Below are 21,923 nucleotides of genomic sequence, written 5' to 3' on the forward strand. Positions count from 1 at the left end.
ATACAGAATTCTGTCCAAGTAATGAGGCAACCTATCTGAAAAGACCTTCCAATGCTTAGATACATACCAACAGCATTGTCCATAAACACATGCTCCCTACCCCACATTCACCCACAACCTACGTACACACTCCTCAGGATAGCTGACATAAAATCTAGCTTGTGTCTCAGAATTTAAGATTTTAACGACACTCCCTTTCTCCCTGCATCCTTCCTCTCTCCAATATTTCTGAAGCTTCTTTAGAATAGGCTTTAAAAAAATACAATTAGTAGGGTGCTGAGACAGACCAAAGGCAAGGAAAAGGAGGCATATACTGATGCCACCTGCATGAAGGTGTCAGTTGTTGTCTATTGGATCAAAAGAGCTGCCCACATATGAATGAACCCCACAAGCACACAAAGGTGTCTCAACCATTCCGTTGATAAGACAGAACAGGGTGTGATGCATATCAGAAGTGCAATAACTGTGCCAGAAATCTTCTTGTTCTTTAGTTAAGGTGTCATTTAAGAAAGCCCCAACGCTGTTTTCATAACTCCCTGAAATTGCAGGCACAAGTTAATGTGCATCTCTGGGGAAAAAGTTCATACCTTTAATCCAGAGGAGACTGTGTTACAAAAAAAGATTACAAACTTCTAGACTCTAATTTGGAAAGGTAAAAGGTCGTTCTTTTAACAAAGAATGATAGCTAAAATATTTTGTTTTATCCTTTCACTTATTTTACCCTATAATATGATTTTATCATGGGAATTCAAGAAATAAAAATTATTGTTCACCTTTATTACTGGTTTATTACACAGCCTGGACCTTCCCCCTAGACTTTACAAAGTTAAGAAAAATAGTTACCAAAACAGATCCTGCAAATGTAAAGAGTTGATAACATATTCTACCACATTTCTCACATGGAACTATTTATAATAAAATTGTTTAATGAGGAGCATCATATAGTTGAAAACTGTAAAGCTACAATACGTAGAATAAGTTTCTTCTACTTCCTAGAATGCTAGCTCTTTTTTTTTTTTTTTTTTTTTTTGAGACAGAGTTTCACTCTGTTGCCCAGGCTGAAGTGCATTGGCACCATCTCAGCTCACTGCAACCTCCAACTCCCAGGTTCAAGTGATTCTCATGCCTCAGCCTCCCCAGTAGCTGGAATTACAGATGCGTGCCACCATGCTCGGCTAATTTTTATATTTTTAGAAGAGATGGGGTTTCACCCTGTTAGCCAGGCTGGTCTCGAACTCCTGACCTCAAGTTATCTGCTTGTCCCAGCCTCCCAAAGTGCTGAAATTACAGGCATGAGCCACCACACTTGGCCAGCCTTCCTTTTTAAAATAATTGTTTTCTGGTTATGAAAGTTAACATGTTTGTTTTATATTTAAAATGTGGAAAATACAAGCCTAAAGAAAAAAAGTCAGCCGGGCATGGTAGGTCTTGCCTGTAATCCTAACACTTTGGGAGGCCAAAGCTGGCATACTGCTTGAGCCCAGGAGTTCAAGACCAGCCTGGGCAAAAAAGTGAGATCCCATCTCTACAAAACACTGAAAAATTCGCTAGGTTGGTGGCCTGCACCTGTGGTCTCAGCTACTTCGGAGGCTGAAGTGGGAGGATCTTTTGAGCCCTGCAGTGTACTGTGACTGCACTACTGCACTCCACCCTCAGAGAGTGAGACCCTGGAAGGAGGGAGGGAGGGAGCGATGGGGAGAGAGAGGGAGAGAAGGAAGGAGGGAAAGAAAGGGAGGGAAAGAGGGAGGGAGAAAGAGAGGGAGGGAGAGTAAGGAAGGAAGGGAGGGAGGGAGGGAGAAGAAATTAAAAGGAAAGAGAAAGAAAAGCCATCCATAAACTCGCCACCTAGGCCGGGCACAGTGGCTCACGCCTGTAATCCCAGCACCTTGGGAGGCCGAGGCAGGTGGATCACCTGAGGTTGCGAGTTCAAGACCAACCTGACCAACATGGAGAAACCCTGTCTCTACTAAAAATACAAAATTAGTCATGGTGGCGCGTGCCTGTAATCCCAGCTACTTGGGAGGCTGAAGCAAGAGAATCACTTGAACCTGGGCAACAGAGGTTGCAGAGAGCCGAGATAGCACCATTGCACTCCACCCTGGGCAACAAGAATGAAACTCTGTCTCAAATAAGTAAATAAATAAAATAAAAAATCCACTGTAAGGTATTTTTCTTCTACACTTAAAAATAGTTTTTGCAAAACTGGGATATTACAGCACGTTGTGTTGTAATCTGTCTTTTTTGTTTTGTTTTGTTTTTGAGACGGAGTCTTGCTCTGTTGCCCAGGCTGGAGTGCAGTGGTGTGATCTCTGCTCACTGCAAGCCCCACCCCCTGGGTTCATGCCATTCTCCTGCCTCATCCTTCCAAGTAGCTGGGACTACAGGCGCCCGCCACCATGCCCGGCTAATTTTTTTGTATTTTTAGTAGAGATGGTGTTTAACAGTGTTCGCCAGGATGGTCTCAATCTCCTGACCTCGAGATCCGCCCATCTCGGCCTCCCAAAGTGCTGGGATTACAGGTGTGAGCCACCACACCCTGCCGTAATCTGCCTTTTCACATTTTTCTTTTCTTTTCTTTTCTTTTTTTTTTTTTTTTTTGAGACAGAGTCTTACTCTGTCGCCCAGGCTGGAATGCAGTGGCGCGATCTCAGCTCATTGCAACCTCCGCCTCCCAGGTTCAAGTGATTCTCCTGCCTCAGCCTCCCAAGTAGCTGGAATTACAGGAGACTGCCACTATGCCCGGCTAATTTTTTGCATTTTTAGTAGAGACGGGATTTCACCATAATAGCCAGGCTGTCTCAAACTCCTGACCTCAGGTGATCTGCCCGCCTCAGCCTCCAAAGTGCTGGATTACAAGCATGAGCCCGGCCTCACAAACATTTTTCCGCACATAAATCAAATTGCTTATCTGCCTAACTTATCTGAAAACATACTCTGACTACGATTTTTAACATAATTTATTAGATCCATTTTCCTATAATTAAATGACAATTCCCGTTGTAAAAATACTCTTGGGGAGAATATGTATTATTTATATAATTGCTGTTTTCTAATAAATAACATTATAGTCATACTATTCAGATTAGAAAAGCCACTTACATTTAAGCATCATTTTTTACCCCTTCATCTCACATTGCTATTTTAATTAATAAGCTTAAAAACAGTTGAAAACTATTATGTACCTCCTATTCATGGTTGTTATTAACTCTAAATGGTCCTTAAAAAACATTACGGTTCTGGTCGGGCAAGGTGGCTCATGCCTGTAATCTCAGCACTTTGGAAGGCCGAGGTGGGCGGATCACGAGGTCAAAAGATTGAGACCATCTTGGCCAACATGGTGAAACCCCATCTCTACTAAAAATACAAAAAATTAGCTGGACGTGGTGGTGCATGTCTGTAGTCCCAGCTACTCAGGAGGCTGAGGCAGGAGAATGGCTTGAACCCAGGAGGCGGAGGTTGCAGTGAGCTGAGATCGCGCCACTGCACTCCAGCCTGGTGACACAGCGAGACTCCATCTCAAAAAAAAAAAAAAATACAGTTACAAGACATCAATCACTGTTTAGGGTAAATGTCTTGAAAAATATAGCTTACAAAGTTTTTAGTATTATAGATTATAATAATTTCATTTTTCTCAGATTAAAAACTGAGCATTCGATAAAAAAAATTTTAATGCAAGTTTACAACTAGAGTAGAAAGGATCTATATTTAGGTATCCAGCTGGGTCTCTACCTTGAAAACCAATTTATCAATTACACTCAGCACTTGTCTAACACATCTGTGATACTCCACAAAAGGGAACTTGGATTTTTTTATTCATCTTCTCCCATAGTATCTTTGTGACAAATGCTAAGCCAAAGTGTAGCTAGATACGAAGAGGCCAGGAAAAACTCTACTACATAATAAGATGATCGACAGTATGCTCTGCCCCTCAAAATCTGTCACTGTGTACACTTACTTTGCCAAAAAATACATGAAAGAGAGTACCACTGTCAGATAAAATGCAATACACCTGAAACTGAACTTTTATCCCTGACTGTCCCCCAAACCATTTCTACATCCCAACTGCCTCATTTCCAATTACAGCATCATTGTTATCACAGGCTCCTAGGATAGAAATCTTGGGAGTGACATTTGCTTCTGAACCTTCTCCCTTCTCCCCTTTAGCTAAGTGTCATCAATCCACCTCCTACCCCATTTTTACCCTTACAATATTACTCACACTTTTTATTTCCTTTGAATTCCCACTGCTGCCCCTAATCCCAGTCCTGATCATTTCCTCCTGAACTGTTCCAACAGCCTCTTACATGGTTTATCCTCTAGTCATATATAGCCGCATTGGTCTCCTGGGCTTAATTCCCAAATATCTGCTTCATCATGTCATTCTTCAGTTCTAATATCATCTAAATGATTCCCTATTACTCTGTAAAACAAGCCTGGGTTCCCCACCAGAACCCAGAGCTATTAATAAAAGCTCTGAAAAATAAGAGTTTTCAGAGCTCTTATTAATAGGGTCCTGAGCGGCTTTTGCAGCCTGATTTGCTACAGATTTCTGTAGCTTTTAAATTTTACTCCACAATTCTGAATGTAAGAAATGCCTAATTGAATCTGACTTTGAGCACCACCCCCCGCCCCCCCTCCCCCTCCTACACACCACCGGCATGGTACAGGTTTGGTGAGAAATTTACTCTTGGTTTTGCTTTGAAGGCCTCTCCCCATCTCCCAGGCTTCAAAAGGCTGATGCTGCACTCTGTCCATCATAGACCAGACCATGAAGCTCTACGTCCAAGTCAGTGTGTGCACTCACAGGCCACCCCCACACCCACACCCAGTGTGTACAAGGGCCTTTCACCTGAGATCGCAAAGCCACAGCACTTAAAAGCTCTAATATCCTTATGCCATTCTATCAGATGTCCTGTCGCCTTTCATGAGAACAGGACATTGATCCCTGTTACTGGTGGGACCTGCCATAAATCACCTGTCTCATAGCTTTCTTTGTTGAGGGAATTTCTTTCCAATCTTACCACCTCTCAATCCCTATCACTCTCTAAGCCTTAGAACCCCTCCCAATCATGGACAAGTCAGCTCTCAGATAAACTTCACTGTTTAAATCTGCACTATAGCATGCATCATGGTCTGCATTATGTTCTGAAGAAGCAGTAACACATAATGTTCAGAGCACAAGCCTCGAGAGCAAACAGGACTGGAGTGCTATGCCCACACTTACGCCTGCCACTGGGCAGTCTTAATGAATTAACTGCCCAAGCCTCAGTTTACCTAGCTGAAAAACCCTCATAGGAATGGCATGAGGATTATTAAGTCAGGCCATAATAGCAGTAGTCCTAGTCACAATGGGTTGCAATTACATAACACTGTTCTAAGCACATACATACATTAACTCATTTCATCCTCAAAATACTTTATGGGTAAGTAAACAGGCTTATAGAAGGGTTAAATAACACCCCAAATCACACAGTTTAAAAGCAGCAAAGATAGGAATCAAACCTAAGTAACTGAGCTCACAGTCTATGCTCTTCACCGCTATACTATATTTCATTCAACAAATGGTAGCTATTATTGTTAGTAGAATTAATTGATTCTTAATGTGTCTGCCTCTTTATGTAAACTGTAAGTTCCCTGAGGACAGCAAGCATGCTGACTCACTGTAACAGCTGTTAGAGAGCTGGCTCTGGAGGCTGACTGCTTGGCTTAGAAGTGTGCCTCCCTCACTCACTAGCTGTAACCTTGGGCAAACTGCTTCACCTTTTAAGTTGGTTGTAAGGACTAAATGATTTCCTACTTAGAAAGTCCTAGGAAAAGCGAATGGCAGCTACTATTACGATGTACTGACATATTTCATTAGTTGATATGAGATGTGATATTGCCATCTGTCTTTCCAGAATCCAAACAGTGCCAGAGTTCTCAACAAATACTTGTTGATCACCAATTCATCCACATTGCTTTTCCTGTTTCAGTGGGTTTATCTTGTTTCTAAAATTATTCCTTAAAGAAAAGGATACACCTTTATAATAATAGTAATAATAACAGATAACTTATTGAAGACTTGCTATATACCAGGGACTGCTCTATGATTCTTTCATGTTTAATCATTTAATCCTCACAACAGCTCAATGTGGTAGACACATCTTCACATTTTGTATGAGGAGACCAAGGCACAGAAAGGTTAAATAACTTACCCAATGTCACATATCACAAGTCAGTCCCTGGCAGAGCCTACATACTTAACTACTGAAATTTATCATCTCTTTTGTAACTTTTTTCATATTCCCAAATATATTTTGTAGAATTCAGTATATATGAAAAGGTACCAAAAGTATTGATTGATTGAAATTTTTCCCTAGATACAGCACGAGTAATAAAAAGTAATTTTTAAATGTTTGAAATGTCTATCTAAAAAGTCATATAAAACTTAAAAGCCACAGTTTATCTCTTAATATCAAATAGGCTTAGCCTTTGAAGTGAGTACATCAGTTAAGCTGAATCACGAAGATGAGGTCCGAGTTTTCCAGCTGTGAATGACTCAAAAGACTAAGATGCACTTCACATACTTAACATCCTATTCTGATGGATACACCGCACAGAAATGAACCTTCTAAAAGAAGATATAACCCAATGATCTGTTACAAAATCTAACCCTAAAATAAAGACCATAAATGCTTTAGGAGGTAAGTTTCTTCTTCCAATTTTCTCCCTGCTTTTGAAAACTCTTACAGAAATATTTCAGGCCTCCTTCCTCAAACCTCTTTCCATAAAGGGCACGCAAGAATCACAAATTGGAAATTTGCAGGATAAATGAAGTCGAGACTCATTTAAGTAAAACCAAATCAAAGCTTTATGGATTTGTTCTTTTTCTGCATTTAAAAGACCTTATAGGAAAACAAATGAGTTGGTCTTGTCTGGTCTTAGAGTCATTTAAATGGAAGAGGGATTTTCATGGCCTTGGGAAAATCTAGGTTTACCGGGCAAACTCTGCAAGGTTGAGCTCATTGTAAAGACATGTTCCTTTTCATTGGCAAAAGGAGAAAGGAAGTGAGCCATGCCCTAAAAAATACCACTACAGACATTCCAGCCGATACTTGATAAGGACTGGGAATGCTGCCATCAGCTCATGGCTAGAAGAAGGAAAATTTGGATCAGTAACCAGCTGACCAGGAGAAACCATGTTAAGTATGGGAAAAATTTCCCATTCAACTACAAACTTTCAACAAGGGAGTCATTTAAGCCAGTGGCTTTCAAATGTTTTTTTCGGTGACCCACAGTAAAAAATACATACGTTATATCATGACCCATAAATATACACAAAGATAATAAAACTGAAATACACATATTTATTTGTAACTGAAACAATATTTGCAATGTACAAAGCACAATATTTTCAACTCTACTCTACTTTGTGTTCTAAACACACGGGTTGAAACCTACTGGTTGAAAAACAGTAATTTAAATTCTGACCAGCACAGAAGATTCTGAGGGTACATTTTCTAATGGCCTTTATTCCTCCCTCAGAGCCCCACAGCCAACTTGGGAAGGTGCAATGGAGCATCTGCTCGTGGGACAAGTGACTTGATCTTGAGTACTTGGATAAAGGCTACCCAGAAGGCCAGGTCCTCCATGTCTGGCCATTCCTCAGTGCTGGCTCCTCCTTCTCTTTCTGCCCCTTAAATGCTGATGTTCCCCTCACTGTTCTGTTTTTGGTCCTTTTATTACTCTCAGTGATTGAATCTATTTCCATAGCTTCTGCGACCAATCAAAGAAAATTACTCATAAATCTCATTCTCTAGGCCCCAATTATCAATGCTCATCTACCTCGTGTGTGTGTGTGTGTGTGTGTGTGTGTGTGTATTTTTTTTTTGACCGGGTCTCACTCTGTTGCCCAGGCTGGAGTGCAGTGGCGTGATCTCAGCTCACTGCAACCCCCACCTCCCAGATTCAAGTGATTCTCCTGCCTCAGCCTCCCGAGCAACTGAGACTAGAGGTGCTTGCCACCATTTCCAGCTAATTCTTGTATTTTTAGTAGAGACAGGGTTTCACCACATTGGCCAGGCTGGTCTCAAACTCCCGACCTCAAGTGACCCTCCCTCCTCAACCTCCCAAAGGGCTGGGATTATAGGAGTGAACCACCGCACCCAGCCCTTTTGTACAAGTCTAACTGAATCGTTCCACAGATTTCAAATTCATTTAGTCCAAAATTGTATTTATAATTTCTTTCCTATCCTATCTCCTCACCCATATCTATTTCTTTGCCAGCTTTCCTCATCTCAAAGAATGGCAGCATACTCCCTCCCTGAAGCCACAAATCTGAGGTCATCATTTGCAGTCTCTCCTTCCTTTACTTCTATGTCCAACAGGTTACCAATTCAATCTTATTATTCAGTGGTGTGCAGGTAAACATTTAACAATCAGCTCTCTGCACTAAAAAAATTAAAATAAAGAGCCCTGACTTACAGGACTTACCTATTTCTCTTTTATAAATATCCCATTATAGCTCATTTAAAACAATTAACCTGACGTCAATGACGGAGGAGTTGGGAACAGATGTGTACAAATGGCTCCAGCACACCACCGTCTATTCCTCCAAACCATTTCTCTTCTCTTCATGCCTACAGGCACTGCCTTAATTCATGTCTCTCGCACTGAACAAATTATAGCTGTTATTGTTAACAGAACCTTTATGATCTCCTAAACTCTATCTTATATCCCTTTATCTAACAGTCTCCAAAATATCTTTGTAAAATTAAAGACTCACCATGTTACCCCTCTGCCTCTTCATTGCCCAGTCTTTGTCTTCATATATAAGGCCCTTGATATATTTGTTCTCTACTGACTCTTGAGCTACATTTCCTGTGACGCCACCACCTATAACCTCTAAACAAAAACACTGGCAAACAAGGTGTTCCCAAATACATGATGCTATTCTGTACCTCTGTAACTTTGCTTATTCTGTTCCCACTTCCTAGGACAACCTTCCCCAATTCATCCGCTAAGTAAGCACCATTCATACCTTCAGACTCAACTCAAATCTCTTTCCTTAGAAAGCTTTTGCTGGCTGGGTGCAGTGACTCACACCTGTAATCCTAGCACTTTGGGAGGCCGAGGTGGGCGGATCACGAGGTCAGGAGATTGAGACCATCCTGGCTAACACAATGAAACCCTGTCTCTACTAAAAATACAAAAAATTAGCCGAGCATGGTGGCACGCGCCTGTAGTCCCAGCTACTCGGGAGGCTGAGGCAGGAGAATCGCTTGAACCTGGGAGGCGGAAATTGCAGTGAGCTGAGATCGTGCCACTGCACTCCATCCTGGGCAACAGAGCAAAACTCCATCTCAAAAAAAAAAAAAATAGAAAGAAAGAGAAAAGAAAAGAAAAGAAAGCTTTTCCTGAACTTCTTAAGTACACTTGATGTCTCCCACCTTTACACATTCAGTATATTTTAGCTCCTCTAATCGCCTTTATTAAATTTATTTATTTTTTCATATCCATCTCTTCTCACTAGACATGAGTTCCTAGATCTGGATCTTATTCATGCATGTACCAAGCAGGTGGTATGGTGATGGTATACAGTAGGCTTTCAATAAATGGTGACTATTATTGTCTAGGGCAACTAATACCCTAAGACAAGCATATACTAATTGCTCAACAAATGTCTGAATGGAAACATATTAGTATGCTCTTGCTGTCTTCCCAAGGCCAGAGGAATGCTAAAATACCTGTACCTTCTAGATTATTAGGAAGCCCAAGGTCTACTTCCATAGTCAAAGAACTGGTACTGTAATTTTTTTCCTATTATCCTCTATAATTTCCTAGTGCTGCCATAACAAAGTACCATAGACTAGGTGGCTTAAACAATAGAAATTTATTTTCTCAGAGTTCTAGAGGCCAGAAGTTCAGGATCAAGGTTTCTCTAGGGTTGGTTTCTTTTGAGGCCTCTCTCCTTGACTTACAGATAGATAGTTATCTTCATGTTCAAATGGCATCCTCCCTGTGTCTGTGTCTAAATTTCCTCTTCTAATAAGTACACCAGTCATATTGGATTAGGGCCCACCCAAATGATGTCATTTTAACCTAGTTACATCTTTAAAGCCCCTATCTACAAATCCAGTTGCATTCTAAGGTACGGAAGATTAGGACTTCCATATGTGAATTTTGAAGGACACAATTCAGCCCATAACAGCCTCCTGCTAGACCATGAGCTCCTCGAAAGGCAGAAGCCATAACTTAGTCTTCCTCCTTAGTATTTTCTATGCCACACAGAGTACCTGAAACACAGAAGAGTCTCAATAATTTGTGAGATAGATAAATTAAAAATCTTCCTAGAAGCATAGTCAAAATTGGTAATTATGGTCCCCTCCAAATCTGACGGCCAGCACCAAGGAAAATGTGACTTTACTCTTTCTCTGAAAGAAAGTTGGATGCTGTCATCATCTCTAGATAGTCCACTGCCAAACAGCTATGTATGTGGCACCCAACTCACAGCAGAAAAATAAAATCCTTAAGGTCAAACACCCACAACAATTGACAATACGCTTCTCCCTCCAAATCCATTCCAATACTCCCAGACTGACAGATATCATACATGGCTACAGTCAGATTCAAAATCAAAAGAAAATCAATACTGCTGTGGCTGCAGAACAAGATATAACAGCTTAGAAGAAATAGCAAAATGGGCATCTGCTACTTTTTTCCGACCTATAAGGAAATTTATCCCTTCATGTTATGTGTGATTTTGGTAGGTGTATCATATAGCCTGCCTTCCCCATTATCAAGATGGGTACAAGACCTACTTACTTGCTCCACCTCTCCCAGGAATTTGAATCCTGAGTGAAGTGATATGAAAATAGAAAATAATTGCCAAGAGTCAATTCAGCCAGTGCCATGAATGGTTCCTGGTACACACACCGCTGAAACAGGCTTGGTTCCTGGTACACACACCGCTGAAACAAGCTTGGTTCCTGACCTTGTCAAGGCTCAATTGACTGTTTCTGGGACCTACATGGTAGTCTCCAATAAATGCCTTTTCCTGAAATTAGACAGTGTTTATTACGTAGCTCTCCATCAAAGAATATTAACACATATAATGGCCCCTGGAAGTGGAGTGTAGCTAGTGGTGGACCTAAAATATGGAAATGAAGGCAGGCAGTAAGGATTTCCCTACCCACTACAAAGAAGTGGTGCTTGCAGTCCTAGTCACGCCATTGCAAAGCAGCCAACTATGCTCCTTCCTCTTGTGTTTTGGGATATAGTCCACATGCCTCTCCAGGCTAAGTCTTTAGGGAAGTTGGTAGGAAAATGTCAAAATATTTGTGCATATAGCCATTTCTGACAGCTTTTGTTAAAATCCTATAAGTGACTTAGCTACAGCCAAGGTGGCCTATCTGAATGCAGAGAAAACTCTGCCTCATTAAGACTGGCCCTTCTCCTGGTAGAAATCCAAGAGGACAGAGAATCAGACAATCATGAAGGACTATGAAATTTGAATTCTTGGCCCTGAGTCAATAATAATGCCAGAAAATACAGGAAAAAAAGGAAGGAAACATAGCAAAAGATAAGATTAGGACCAAGAGAATTGGGGGAAGCCTGATTCCCCAAGTACCCCTGATATATGCTCCCCTCTCTGGCAAAGAGCTAAGCACTGGGACGAAGCCAAAGGATGAAAAACAAAGTAGCTTTGTCTTTATCCCAGAGGCAAAACAATAAGCAGAAAAATTCAGGGCTGGAGGATAGGCAGAGCAGCCAGGCTTACTTTTAAGAAAGAAACCCCTCACACTAGGGCCCAGAGTCAAGAATCAATCCACAGCACAGAAAATGCATAAAGACCAGCAGCTTGAGTTAAACTTCCATAGAAACCTTGGAAAATAAAAACTTATTCCTCCAAAGTCAATCTCTGGATGTTGTAACCAACAGCACTACCAGAATTCAGGATGCTCAAATAATATACCTCTATTAGGAAAATCCTACTCAGGGTACTTTGCAAATGTGTCCATTGATTTCATGAGGCAACAGAAAGCCGGTTCAATAGTAGTTAGGTACATAAGGCAGTGAAGTATACTGACTCTACTCATGTCTACAACACTGAAGGGAAAATCTAATCATGGAACAATAATAGCTAAATACAATGACCTTTGCAACATTTAAGACTATCACCAACCTAGCATCCAAGTTAAGGTATATCAATAACTTTCTACAAAGACATGAGGACCAAAAGATCTAGATGCAGACAATGGAGAAAAAAAAACAGAAAAATTTACTCTGGAAACAGATTATGTAGTGGAGATCAATACAGAAAAAAATAGATTTCTTGAATTGTGCTAATAGAATGGCTTTGATTTACAAAGAGTCTAAATCAAATAAGAATATTTATCTCAAACCATCTACACCCTGTCAATTTATTTCACCATGCTATCTGGGGAGTTAGGTTACCAAATGAAGCCATCTTGAAAGGAGTTACTGGATAGAAACCTGAGTGCTGCTTTCCTTCCTCTGTGAGAAGTGAGCTCAGATGCTGCAAGGCACCAGGCAGAATCACAGCATCTACAGAGGTAGTTCCTAGAGTGCTCCCTCCAGGAGGTACTGGAATAAGGCATCTTTTTCTTACACCTTCTGGAAAACTGCCTCCCACAGGTAATATAACCTACACTTGTATTTCTGTTAAATGGTGCAGAAGCATGTAGAAGCAGAGAAAAAATTCTAATTCCACATGCCTAGGACCTGTCACTTACTTGCTAAGACACAGAAAACATAATTCCCCAGATCCACTGCATTCTTCCATTATTTCCAATAACTGCCCTGAGAAAATGGCATTAGAGACAAATTAAATGGAATATTTATGTTCTGTGAACAAAGGAAAGAACATAGGGTGCGTGGGGTCATGATGAGTAACAGCAAGCCTGAGATGATTCTGCTAAAGATATTTTAACGCTGATGAATGCTAGGCCTTGGTTTGGCTTATTAAAATAGTTCTGGGTGGTAAGAGAGAAGCTGGCACATTTTTCTGTAGATGAGATAGCCCTGGGTGATTGAACAACAGTTGGAATACAGCTGCCATGGCTAAAACCAAGCAAGTACAGATGTCACCCCAAAGTGGAAATAATTTCATACCATCCCATGCTGCCAAATTCAAAATGCCAATGGAGGAAAGGTATTGGGGAAGCGGGTCTTTAAAATGGACTAGATAACTATTTTAAATACCATTCTGCATATAACTATAATTTTTGCTGCTGAGATCCGTGAGCAACAGTTATTATGGTTTAAAGAGCTCAGTCAAAAATCTTACTGCTCAGCAAAATGAAAACAATACAATGTGCTGTTCTCAGAGATAGGAACAGCCACATCAAATTCCGTCACTAGACATTAGACTTTGTAATTTCAAATGTTTGGAAAATGTCCTTTTACAAGGCAATAATTTTCTTTTTTCTTCCTTCAATAGTTGTCTTTCTTATAAGTAGTGCTACCATTTTCTATGTTTTTAACTGATATGTTAGATAAGAAGACACTAAAAGCACATAGCACCATATCACAGCACTCATTTCCCTTAGAAAGATAAACCAGGGAAAGCAAACATTTCACACACCCGCCCACCAACCCCTGACTTACCAAATGCCTTCTTAGGTTCTATTAACTTCATGGTAAAGAGTTCCTCCTTCTTTAATTCCTTTAACTTCTTAGCAACATCATAGTGACGCCACCCAACAATATTTTCTCCATTTATGGATTCAATATGATCCCCAACACAGATTGTTTTAACTGAGTCAATAACACCACCATCTTTAATTCTCTGAAAGAAAATTTATGATAACATAATATAAAATAGAACTGTGTAACGAATGCACCAATCTCATCTGATCTTGGAAGCTAAGCAGGTTTGGGCCTGGCTAGTACTTAGATGGGAGACTGCCTTGGAATATCAGATGCTACAGGTTTAAAAAAAAAACTGTGTAACAGTACTTTTTATGCTTTTGAGACATTAAATACAATGTATTGACATAACAATGCAGTCTGATGCTCAGTTAGAGATGGAAGACTGAGCAACCAAGAACCACTATCTTACCTCCAACCATTCTTCGTCTTCCTTATCATTCAGAATTCAGCTCACTCATACACCACCTCCTCTGGGAAGCATTTCCTGACATTCCCAACCCACTCCACCAAGAACGGGTAAGGTGCCACTCTCATGCTTCTACAGTACGTTTTGCTGTATATGCTGAATTCTAAACTAAGCACTTTACATTTGTTATTTCATTTAATTCTAAGAACCTTTATGAGATTCTCATGTCACAGGTCAGGAAGATTAAAGCTTCAGAAGATCAAGTAATTTGCCAGATTCAACATACCACAGTGCGATTGTTCATTTACGTCTCAGTCTCCATTACTAAACTAATATCCTTGAGGACAGAGATGGTCTTATTCACTACTGCATGTCTGTGCCTAGCACAATATCTGCAAAGTCCCTTCATTAGTGATTACTGAATCATTTCAATTGAGGCCCATCACATAAGAATAGAGCTTGAGCTTTTTCAATTGGCTGCATTTAGTTACAGATGCAAAGACACAAAGAATAATACCATCTTAGCTAAGATGCCTGATACCCAATGAAAGATAAGTATGGTTATCATTTTGGGAGCCAGTAAGGGTGATTTGATGCTATTGTTTTTCATTTATGTATTTTAGATGAACAGAATGTAGGACCCCAAGGAGAAACTTCAAGTTGGCCTTTCTTAAATCTATCTTACTTCTCTACAATACACCTGTAGGGTAAAGTACCAAAATGGTATCTAGTATTCCCAAGATGGCACCAAGAATTTCTGAAAGGATTTTAGGGGCAGGAGCTCCAGAAAAATCTTCCAGAATTGCAGAAAACAGCCCTGCAGAGGATGTACAAGTTCTTCCACAGTGATGAGGAATGAGGCAAAATGAAGGCCATAATCTGTCTCAGAAGTCCCAAATCCTTCATAGGAATGATAGCAATATCAGGAGTGGCTGCTATTGTGTAATAAAGGTTGTGTATTCTTTACCCTTGCTAGGCGGAAGTATAACATCTTCTGAATCAGCAGGGTGATTGATCATTGTGTCCAAGAGCTAGGAGAAAACAGATCTCAACTACCTCCAGCATCTCCGTCATATTGTCATCAGGAACAAGAATAACTTAGGAAGGTTAAGCATTTTTAATGTTTAAATTGCATTATTATAAATCAAAACTCAAAATAGATTTCTCTTTTATCCCAAATTTTAAGAATATTGCTATGTTCATTCATTCTAATAGTGACTGTTAACATGCTATATGCAAATGTCACAATAATGCCAATTTAAACAGAGCTCACTGTCATTAGAAATAGTTAAGCAAAGATACCAGAAGTTTCATAATCTACCGACATTATTTTATTAGAAACCCATATTAAACTTATATCGCTAACAGAAACAATGGGAATCACTCAGTACAACTAGACTTTCTCAACTGTCATAGAAAAATAAACAAGATTAAAGAAAAGACTAGAGTCTAAAGAACAAAAAACTATTAAATATTTTACACAATTCATAATTCATCAAAGAATTCAATAATCTATACTTTGATTTTTTTTCTTAGTTTTTATTCTAATTTATCTCTTGATACATCTTGAATTTATTTTTTTATTTGGTCAACTACACCATACAAATTTCAGAGTCTCACCACACAGTATTTTTAGCTTAAGATTTAGAGTTACAATTTTATTTAAAATAAGCATTATATAAAAGTTAAAGACTTTGAAGACACACCTGAATCTCACCAGGGAATTAAAGGTCAGAGTAACAGAAATCTAGGGTTGCAGAGGCCCATGAGTCACTTCAGTAATCCTAGAGATGCCTCAGCAACCAGAAGAGTGCCCAGACAGAGGGAGGAAAGGCAGTCACCGGAAGTCAGAGCAGACAGCAGGGTGAGAATCCAGGTAGCAAGAGAAAAGTCACAGCACATTTCACTATCAGAGGCAGCAGATAAGAATCTGGAATGAAGACACAGGAAAATCAATATAGGAAACTTGGAGAAGATGAACCAGATGAAGAAGCAAAGTTGGAGACATGGATTATATATTTTATGGGTTACCTGAGCCTTAGCCTCCAAAGTGGGCAGAATAAACAATATAGGAGCAATGGAGACAAGTTTCTGAAACCTAATGTGCTTTGATAATCATAAAATAACTTGACAGAGATTAATAATATTGCCAAAGGCACTAATCAGATGCAAAGGAATAAGAAGGAAAAAAGAGAGGCATTAATGTTATACTTTATTTACTGAGTTACTTATACTATTCTCTATAACACTCAGGAACTTTCACCTGTCTTTGAAGCTTGATGGTGCAAAAGGTAGAGAAGATTTATTTATTTATTGGAAGATAGGATTTACATTATTAAACATAGAGGTTTCCAACCATTTCAGATCATTATTATAACATCTCCCATTATGTTCATCCCATATATTTAGAGAACTCTGCCTTCTCATCACAGATGTCAGCAGAAGTCTAGGGCAGCATACACTCTCCCTAAAATCTTTTTTTTTCCCCTTTCAATTCATTTAATTTCAAAAATCTGTCAAAAACAGCCAATAAACAAATACTGAATTACATTCTCTTGGGTTTTTTAAAGGCTCTAGACTATAAAAACATCTTGTGTGTCTCCCATCCTGAGCACCCTGCTACTTTTCCATATACCACAGGCCACCCACAGACACAAAGCCAGGGGGTGAAGCTGACATGGTCTACTTGGAGCCAGTAGACAGGAGGGCGATGAGTCCTGATGAAGCACTTATGGACAAAATGTAGTTCACTGTGGGGTTGAAGTTCTTCAAAACGAAGAAGAAGCAACAATGACCAAGACCAGAAACAGAGTGTTGTTAATAGAAGATAGAAAATCTTGTAGCTTCAGAACCAGCAACTTCATTCTTCTTCCACAAGATTCTTACATCTTTCTCCTTCCGAGACATCTTTCTATTATCAGCTTCAGAAAGTTTTCTAGTCACTTCTTTGGAAACAGTATCCTCCCTCTTCTGTGCTACTTTGTGCTTGAGAACAAATTTAACATTCTTGTATGCAAAGGCTACCAAATATGTGCTTTCTAGGGTCATCACACTATAGAAAACAGCAGACTGAATAAGATCCATATGCCATATTCTCCAGTATAACCAGATGGGGATGGCAGACACGACGAACGCATTCCGGAAGAAGATCGCGAAGGACTTGGCCGAGAGGTTGCCGCTGAAATCCTGCAGGAGCAGGTCCTCCTCGGACGGCTGTTTGGAGCTGCCTTTGGGAGCCATTAGCGCAGCGGGAGGTGAAAACAGGGAAGGTAGAGCCAGCCACCAAGCCAGGCAAAGGCCCCTGGCTCCGCCGCTGCGGCCGCCTTATCGGCTCCACTCTCCCTAAAATCTTAAGCACCAGACTCTGAGCTACATGTCCAGTCGCCATGATCAGCAACTTTGAGATTTGTGTTGCTGATCCTTCCAACACTGTCCTCAAACCTCGCCCATAATAATAAGCTAACAGTCATACAGTTGTAAATAGTTATCTCATTTAGTCTTCACAATAAGCCTAGGAAAAAGATATTTATCATTCCATTTAATGAATGAGGAATTTAAGCCACAATAATTACATGGCTTGCCCAAGATAACACAGCTAATAAACAACAGAATTAGGTCTCAAACAGAGGTGACATAATTTTTAAAATTAAAAATGTTTTTAAAAAAGTATAGAACCCAAGGTCTTCTGACCTAAAGCACAAAGTTTTGGGTTATAAATGTCCAAAATAATCTATCACCTTTGAACTCTGAAATTTTTTTTTGACAGCCTTATTTTTCCATTTTCTGTTTCCTTATTTCTACTAAAGCTGTCTCTCATCAACACCTCATCATGGTCTCCAGATCTCAAACAGTACCTGTTTTCACAAATCATCATGTCTATTTCTGGCTTCACAGACCTCTGCTCAGATCCTAGCTTCCATCCTGTAATCCTCTGCCCCCTTGACTTCCTACATTTCCAGTCTTGCTGATTCTTAGTTTGGGCAAATGAACAAGTAAAATGTTAGAAATATGTAAGTATCATATTTCTCGAAATGATCACTCTAAAATGTGGTTCTACTAAAGCAAAAGTATGGCAAATCATAAAGATCTGCAGGAGATATTCTGAGAATGACAGTTTTGTGGTTAGTCAAACCATTTCAATTTAAAACAAAGTCAGGTGGGTTTTTAAAAATCAATTTAGCCTCATTTCTTAATTGCATGTTATAAATCCTTATTTTTATTTTAAATTTGAAAGTACAAGTCTCAGCTGGGTGCAGTGGCTCATGCCTGTAATCCTAGCACTTTGGGAGGGCGAGGCGGGCAGATCACCTGAAGTCAGGAGTTCAAGACCAGCCTGGCCAACATGGTGAAACCCTGTCTCTACTAAAAATGCAAAAATTACCCAGGCATGGTGGCACATTCCTATAACCCCAGCTACTCGGGAGGCTGAGGCAGGAGAATGGCTTGAACCCAGGAGGCAGAGGTTGCAGTGAGCCAAGACCACACCACTGCACTCCAGCCTGGGCGACAGAGTGAGACTCTGTCTCAATAAATAAGTAAGTAAGTAAATTAATTAATTAATTAATTAAAGTACAAGTCTATTCTCTTAAACTAGGTGTCATCAAACTATGGCTTACAGCAGAACTCCAGGGTGGTGTGTACCCTCCACCATGGGCCACCACCTGTTTTTATATGGCCCATGAGTTATGAATGGTTTTTACCTTTTTGAATGGTTCGGAAAAAAATCAAAAGAAGATTTATGATGTGAAAATTATAATAAATTCAAATTACATTGTCTATGAGTAAGTTCTCACTGGGAAACATGCATGCTCATTCATCTAAGTATTATCTGTAACTGTTTTTGTGCTACATGGGCTTAGTTAAGTAGTTGCAGCAAAGACCATATAACCCACAAAGCACAAAATATTTACCATCTGCCCTTTACAGAAAACATTTTCCAGCTGCTGCCTTAACTATATACAGGTTTTTTTATAAGTATGCTCTTAATTTTCTCATTAAGTTATTTATATACTTTTTGTTCTTGGAAATGTTGAGACTTAGATAATAAAATCATGAACATTTAAGTAGGTTGTTTTTTCACCTAAAAAGTTTCATCTGGGCCATGTATGGTGGCTCATCCCTGTAATCCCAGCATTTTGGGAGGCCTAGAGAGAGGGATCACTTAAGCCCTGCTCAACTGAGCAGCATGGCAAAACCTTGTCTCTACAAAAACAAACAAACAAAAAAACCAGTTTCATCTGTGTGAACCATACAAAACTATAAAATGCATTTCTCTGCCATTGATCTCTCCTAATTATATAATAGTTTATTGTTAGAACTATTATTAAAATATTAGCTATTAATTGTGAGTACTGCAGACATTTTAAGCGTGTCATTATATTTATACCCCAAATAATACTATAACGTAGGTGCTAACATTCCCACTTGAGAGAAGGCTCAGAAAAGTTTAATGCCTTGGCCAATGTTACACAGCCAGTAAATAAGTGATCTGGCTAAGACTGAAAGCAGGCCTATCTGATTCTAAAGTCCATGCCCCTATGCACCGCACTGTAATGCCTCTCTCACCATGGAATGCTCACCCTCATTTGAACACCTACCACACTGTCCTACTGTGACTTTAACCTACTCTTATTTCCAGCCAAGTTAAAAACATACCAAGTGCTCACTTCAGCAGCACATACATTAAAATTATAATCACACAGCATGGTCTCTGCACATGGTGATATGCAAACTCATGAAACATTCCATTTTGCTTATCTTGGCAAAAAGAAACACAGGAAGGATAAAACAGAAATTAATAAAATTGGTTATCTCTAAGGAGTGTGGAAAAGTAATGGGATAGAAGAGTTAGGAGAAGGAGTGACACATCTCTGAATGTATTTTTTAATATAGTTTGACTTTTTTTTTTTTTTTAAGAGACAGTGTCTTGCTGAGAGTGGTGGCATGATCATGGCTCACTGCAACCTTGAGTTCCCCAGGCTCAAGCAATTCTCCCACCTCAGCCTCATGAGTAGCTGGTACTATAGGTGCATGCCACTATACCCAACTAATTTTTTCTATTTGCTGTAGAGACAGAGTCTCGCTATGTTGGGGTCAAGGGACTTTCTATTTGTTGTAGAGACAGAGTCTCACTATGACTGGGGTCAAGTAGACCCCAGTGTCTGTTGTTTCCTCCTTTGTGTTCATAAGTTCTCATCATTTAGCTCCCACTTGTAAGTGAGAACATGCAGTACTTGGTTTTCTCTTCCTTCCTGCATTAGTTTGCTGAGGATAATAGTCTCCAGCTACATCCATGTTGCCATAAAAGACATGATCTCATTCTTTTTAATGCTGCATAGTATTCCATGGTGTATATGTACCACATTTCTTTATCCAGTCTGCTGCTGATTGGCATTTAGGTTGATTCCATGTCATTACTATTGTGAACAGTGCTGCAGTAAACATATACATGCATGTGTCTTTATGGTAGAATGCTTTCTAATCCTCTAGGTATACACCCAGTAATGGGATTGCTGAGTCAAATGGTAGTTCTGCTTTTAGCTGACGAATTGCCATACTGTTTTCCACAATGGCTGAACTAATTTACACTCACACCAACAGTGTATGAGGGTTCCCTTTTCTCTGCAACCTCACCAGCATCTTATTTTTTTATTTTTTAATAATAGCCATTCTGACTGGTGTGAGATGGTATCTCACTGTGGTTTTGATTTGCATTTCTCTAATGATCAGTGAGGTTCAGCTTTTTTTTAAATATTATTGTTGGCCACATGTGTGTCTGCTTTTGAAAAGTGTCTGTTCATGTCCTTTGTCCACTTTTTAATGGAGTTGTCTTTTTTTCTGGTAACTTTCCTTAAAGATGCTGGATATTAGACCTTTATCAGATACATAGTTTGCAAATATTTTTCTCCTATTCTGTAGGTTGTCTGTTTACTCTGTTGATAGTTTCTCTTGCTGTGCAGAAGCTCCTAAGTTTAATTAGATCCCACTTGTCAATATTTGCTTCTATTCTGATTGCTTTGGTGTCTTTGTCATGAAATCTTTGCCCATTCCGATGTTCAGAATGATATTGCCTACATTGTCTTCCAGAGTTTTTATAGTTTTGAATTTTACATTTAAGTCTTTAATTCATCTTAATTATTGTATATGGTGTAAGGAGGGGTCCAGCTTCAGTCTTCTGCATATGGCTAGCCAGCATCATTTCTTAGCTGCATATTGCTATCCCAGCATCATTTATTAAATGATCTCCATTGCTTGTTTTTGTCAGCTTTGTTAAATATCAGGTGGTTGTAGCTGTGCAGCCTTATTTCTGGGCTCTCTATTCTGTTCCATTGGTCTATGTGCCTGTTTTTGTACAAGTACCATGCTGTTTGGTTACTGTAGCCCTGTAGTACAGTTTGAAGTCGGGTAATATGATGCCTCCAGCTTTGTTCTTTTTGCTTAGGATTATCTTGGCTATTCAGGCTTTTTTGTCACTGTTGTTCCATATGAATTTTAAAATAATTTTTTATAGTTCTGTGAAGAATGTCATTGGTAATTTGATAGGAATAGCATTGAATCTGTAAATTGATTTAGGTAGTATGGCCATTTTAATGATATTGACTCTTCCTATCCACAAGCATGGGATATTTTTCCATGTGTTTGTCTCTTCTCTAATTTCTCTGAGCACTGTACCAGCTAATACAAAACATACTTACACATAGACCAGTGTTACTATAAAGCAATCACACAAACAAGCCAACATAATAACCAGCTAATAACACAAAGATAGGATCAAATCCACACATATCAATACTAACTTTGAATGTAAACAGGCTAAATGTCCCATTTAAAATGCACAGAGTGGCAAGCTGGATAAAGAACCAAG

At 39.5% G+C, this 21,923-nt stretch overlaps 1 protein-coding gene and 1 pseudogene across 3 annotated transcripts in view; both read right to left on the reverse strand.

Moving 5' to 3' along the window:
* Positions 1 to 21,923, reverse strand: part of GIPC2 (GIPC PDZ domain containing family member 2) — a 92,409-nt gene that overhangs the window by 28,686 nt on the left and 41,800 nt on the right. For all 3 annotated transcript variants that reach the window (XM_063697591.1, XM_063697584.1, XM_004026014.5), the window contains one exon: positions 13,609 to 13,789. In XM_063697591.1, coding sequence (XP_063553661.1) covers positions 13,609 to 13,789 — 181 coding nt within the window. The remainder of the gene's footprint in view (positions 1 to 13,608; positions 13,790 to 21,923) is intronic.
* On the reverse strand, positions 16,535 to 17,299 carry LOC101151117 (translocon-associated protein subunit gamma-like; annotated as a pseudogene).

This window comes from Gorilla gorilla, chromosome 1 (genome assembly GCF_029281585.2).
Source record: "Gorilla gorilla gorilla isolate KB3781 chromosome 1, NHGRI_mGorGor1-v2.1_pri, whole genome shotgun sequence".
Lineage (NCBI taxonomy): Eukaryota > Metazoa > Chordata > Mammalia > Primates > Hominidae > Gorilla > Gorilla gorilla.